Genomic DNA, 4,510 nt, shown 5'->3' with positions numbered 1-4,510 from the left:
GAAGCGTAAGCGGCCCCGCTCTCGTGTCGCTTGCCTAGGGATGTCGGCGGTAGCGTCTGGTGTGGCGCTTGCGGAGTTGGGCTCTGGTGAAGGTACTGCAAGACGTGCCACAAGAACAGAGAAAACGTGAAAATAACTCCGGAAACTTTGCTTGTAAGAGCAGTGAGCAAGTTTCAAGCACCTGCGTGTTGTACCTTTTGAAGGTGGTTTTAATTCCAGTTGGATATGGGTCTTCGGAAGCTTTCGGTACGCCAGAGGCACAACGGGGAATGCCATTGAACAGATAGATACAGTTACGGCGAGAAGTAACGCGACTGCAGTTGCTTACCTTCGCACCTGCTGAAGGAGGTTCGGAGTTTGCCTGTAACACGCACAGATGTGTCCGAGGTCTTAAAACTTAACTTGGGAGGTCTTTGCTACGCAACAGAGCCTCTGCTATAGCTATGTAGGCAGGGGCCCCTGATGTAAATGTACTGTGACTTAAATTCCGGTTTTTTCCTGCTGGGGTAGTTACTTCATGAAACAACATAAGCAAAACTGAAACAGTCTCTTTTCTGCAGTGCCACCAGTTGTTGTTGGCATGGTGATGTGAGGAGTTCACATTTACCTCTGATTCCAGAACTACCCTGGGTAACTCACTAGGTTAAGCTCGCTAAATAATTAGGTTAACTCATCAGGAAAAAAATACATTTTCTTTTCAAGCTTCTTATTACCACCATAAGAATAGTTATACTTAACAGTTTTTGTTGATGTTGTATTTTTTAATAATGATACAAAATTTCTGTTGTTTTGTTTGTTTGTTTGTTTGTTGGAAGGTACTAGCAGAGGAGGAGGAGGAGGATGGGGTACTGCTAACCAGAGATACACTAATGTTATCCAGCCATCCACCTTTAAGTCTAATACATGGGGTGGCAGCAGAGATCACGGAAGAGGATTTTTTGGCTCCTCTGATTTTGGATCATCAGGCGGCAGCAGCAGAAATACAGACTTTTCGCAGAACAGATTCTCTGCATTAATGAACGGGCAAAATATTGCTGATGGCTATAAAGATGAAGAGGAGAGACTTCTGTAAGTTGTAGTCCTGTCTTACTGAAAGCGTTTAGAATGAGCAGTTTAAAAGCTTACTGACTTACTAGAGATAATGAAGAGGACATGATCACGAGGAGGAAGCCGGGACATGTAGTAAGAACCGTAGAAAACACTACTTCATTTAGTTTTCTTGAGTTGTGCTTGGCATGGGAAGAAAGCGATCCTTGTTTTGAACCTGGGTTGGGCAGCTAGACAACTGTGATATTAGTAAGATGGTATGGTATTTAAGTTGCGGGCAGAAGGACAAGGAAGGAAACAAAGATTTCGGTACTTGACATAAGGGGTCAGAGCCCATTGGACAGCATTTCAACCATTTTAAAAAAAACTCTTTGAGAAAATGAACTATTTGACTTAGTTTTCCTGACACGATAGCAAATTGTTCTGTCAATAGCAAAACTATTGAAACCTGGTTTGACATGCGTGTATAAAGTCAGTTGAGAGTGACCAGCAGGTTCAAGGCGATTACAGGGCAGGTGATGAGAAGCAACAGGCAGTGTGATTTCCTGAAGAAGCAAGGTTTTGGAACCACTTTCCATTATTTTTTTAAGATTACGTTAAGAAAATGCTTAGCAGATTATTCAGCTTCTCAAACATGACTGTATATTGCGTTACAAACATCTGAAATACTTAGAATCTTTGTTTGTTTGTTACTATGTAGTGATCTGCTTGTCCACTTTAGTTTTTACCCTTTCACTGTTTACATTTGCATTTACTTTTGTTGATGTAGCTTCTATTTCTCTGCTTTTGCAATGTCTGGATTTTTACGCTTTTGATTCTTTTCCAAAAACTTATATGGAACACTTATCTCTCTCTTTTTTTTTTTTCTCTTTTTTCTTCTCTGAATTTTGTTGTTTAATACTGTGTGAGTTCATTTATATTGTAAAATCATCTAGTATTGAGAATGTTTTAAACTGTATTGTGATCTACAGCTTCAGGGAAAATCCTGGGACAGCATATGCCATATAAGGATTAAAAAACACTTTTGTGTTTTGGGGTTGTTTTTTTTTTTTAAGATGTGGTTTGATTTACTTGCAGAGAGATGATGAAGTAAAATGCTTTGAAGGGACATTTACATATCTTGCCGAATAAGTGCATTTTTTCCACAGAGAACTGAGTACTTCTCTTGTTCATTCTGACCAGTGTCACACTTCATTAATTTTCATGGTAGCAGGTATTTGAATCCGACTTTGGATTGAAACTAGGCAAATGCTTCTGGTGGTTTTGTTTTGACCATGTAAATTCACCTTCATCTGTGGTTTTATTTTGTTTTGTTTTCTAGCGAATGTGTAGCAAAAGACATGGAAATTTGGGAATCTTCAGGTCAATGGATATTTTCATCTTATTCACCGATGAAAGAAAAGCCAAATGTCTCAGGTAGGTAATGTTCTTAGTGTTGCCGCATACTGCTGCTATTTAGGATATTTCTTACACTTGTCCACACTGTTGTACCTCTGTGGAACCATTTGCAAGGTGATGATTTGCCTTGTGATGCAACAGAAAGGAATATTGGATTATGGCAAATTCATTTTGGACATTCACACTTTGAAGTTCTGTAATGAATCTTTTTTGTGTCTCCAACTGTAACTGACTTACAGATAATGTACCAAGGCCCATTTCTTCATAACTATAGAGGGCAATTGGTAGTATTAACATATTTTCTTGGAGGTTTTTGATTATTCCTATCCTTACAGGCTTTCCAGATTTCTCACCAGAAGAGTTGCATCTGGAGTATTATAACTGCAGAGCAAACAATAACATTCAGAACTATGTAAGTATTTAAAAAATGCTGACTTCTTATGTGAACACATTTCGAGATAGGACTTGTTACTATTCTTCAGGTGGCAACTCTTGACTCATTTAATTACCAAACCCTAGGAGATTATCAGAATGCCAAAATATATTTAAATTACTGTGCACCAAATAGAATGCAAAAATAGCTGCTAGTCTGTATGCTCTGCCATAACTTCCTATTTCTGTCTGAGATCACAGGCTAAAACTGTCAGATCTGGGCTTCTAAAACTGGTGGCCTAAATGTCTAGACACATCAGCTCCTACAAAAAGTGGCGGCAATAGACTTTTCGCTAGTCTCAGTTAAATGTATGGTCTTTCTAAACCTAGACACTACTTGTCTTAGCCTTGTCCCTGCTCTTGTGTGTTATTTGTAGAAGTTATTTGAATCCTGTCTCAAGAGTTCAATACTTTGTATGCTATTAGTCAGTTTGATTGTTATAGCTGGATATATAGCGCTTTAGGTAGAACACTGGGGAAGTTTATTTGACCTTGTTCTTTTACATACTTTTATTGCAGGGAATTAATGCTGGAAATAGCAGATACTTCTAAAGGAGTATATACGTTTCTAGAAAATGGGGTTTTCATATATATATATATATGAAAAAAATCTATATGTATTGTTTCTCCCTCATAGTCCTATCAATATCAAGGAAGCTAGCACAGTTCAATGTTGTGCCAGGAAAGGAATTAGGCTATTGGATAGACACAAGTGAAAACTAATTCAAGCTACATTACTCTTTCCTCTTCCCCCTGGTTCTGTGTTACAGGAGGAATAGCCGTTGTCACCACTCTTGCTTCACGTGTTTAGAATTACCAGAATTGCATTTTCAGAGACAGGAGAGATTTTTATTTTTTTTAAAAAACTTCAATTAAAAAAATAAACTGAAATGGTTAAACAATACACTATGCCTGGCTATTAAAAAAAAAACATTTGTGGCCTCACTGAAGCACTGAATGCAAGTTCATGAAAGTTTCAGTGTATACATGATAACTGTACGATACAGTTCTCTCACAAAATGTTTAAGTACAACATGTCTTTTCCAAAGCATGTATTTCTGTTTTTAAACTAGGTCAAAATCTGAATTTTCCAGTCTGTTGTGTAAGAGCTGATACCAAACAACATGATCTTCCAGCATGTGACTAGACACAAAAGAATTATTGATGTATGTGATGTAAGACCCTTCTGAAAAATTAAGGAATTTATTTACAAAAAGATTACTCATTCCACTCTTGCAGGCATTTGGGACATCATATGTTTTACTTGGTTGGTTTTTAAGGAAAATTCAATTAGGCCAGGCTTCAAATGAGGTGTGTTGATAAACTTAAATATAGGAAATTCAGGTTTGAAATTCCTGAAAAGTTATCTAATGACTTTCCAGTTTCTTGTTTGTCCTGGTTTCGGCAGGGATAGAGTTAATTTTCTTCCTAGGAGCTGGCACAGTGCTGTGTTTTGGATTTAGGATGAGAACAATGTTGATAACACACTGATGTTTTAGTTGTTGCTAAGCAGTGCTTACACTAGTCAAGGACTTTTCAGCTTCCCATGCTCTACCAACTGAGAAGGCTGGGGGTGCACAAGAAACTGGGAGGGGGCACAGCCAGGACAGCTGACCCAAACTGGCCAAAGGGA

General features: G+C 38.2%; 1 protein-coding gene across 1 annotated transcript in view; it reads left to right on the top strand.

Moving 5' to 3' along the window:
• The first annotated feature begins 40 nt into the window (after nt 1–40).
• NUPL2 (nucleoporin like 2) overlaps nt 41–4,510 on the top strand; it is an 8,150-nt gene continuing 3,680 nt past the window's right edge. Inside the window, exons 1-4 of the mRNA XM_009325763.1 lie at nt 41–92; nt 816–1,068; nt 2,369–2,463; nt 2,781–2,857. Coding sequence (XP_009324038.1) covers nt 41–92; nt 816–1,068; nt 2,369–2,463; nt 2,781–2,857 — 477 coding nt within the window. The remainder of the gene's footprint in view (nt 93–815; nt 1,069–2,368; nt 2,464–2,780; nt 2,858–4,510) is intronic.

This window comes from Pygoscelis adeliae, unplaced genomic scaffold (assembly GCF_000699105.1).
Source record: "Pygoscelis adeliae isolate BGI_AS28 unplaced genomic scaffold, ASM69910v1 Scaffold226, whole genome shotgun sequence".
Taxonomy (NCBI): Eukaryota; Metazoa; Chordata; class Aves; order Sphenisciformes; family Spheniscidae; genus Pygoscelis; species Pygoscelis adeliae.
The sequence above is the reverse complement of the archived record's forward strand: the minus strand, read 5'-3'. Positions and strand labels throughout refer to the sequence as shown.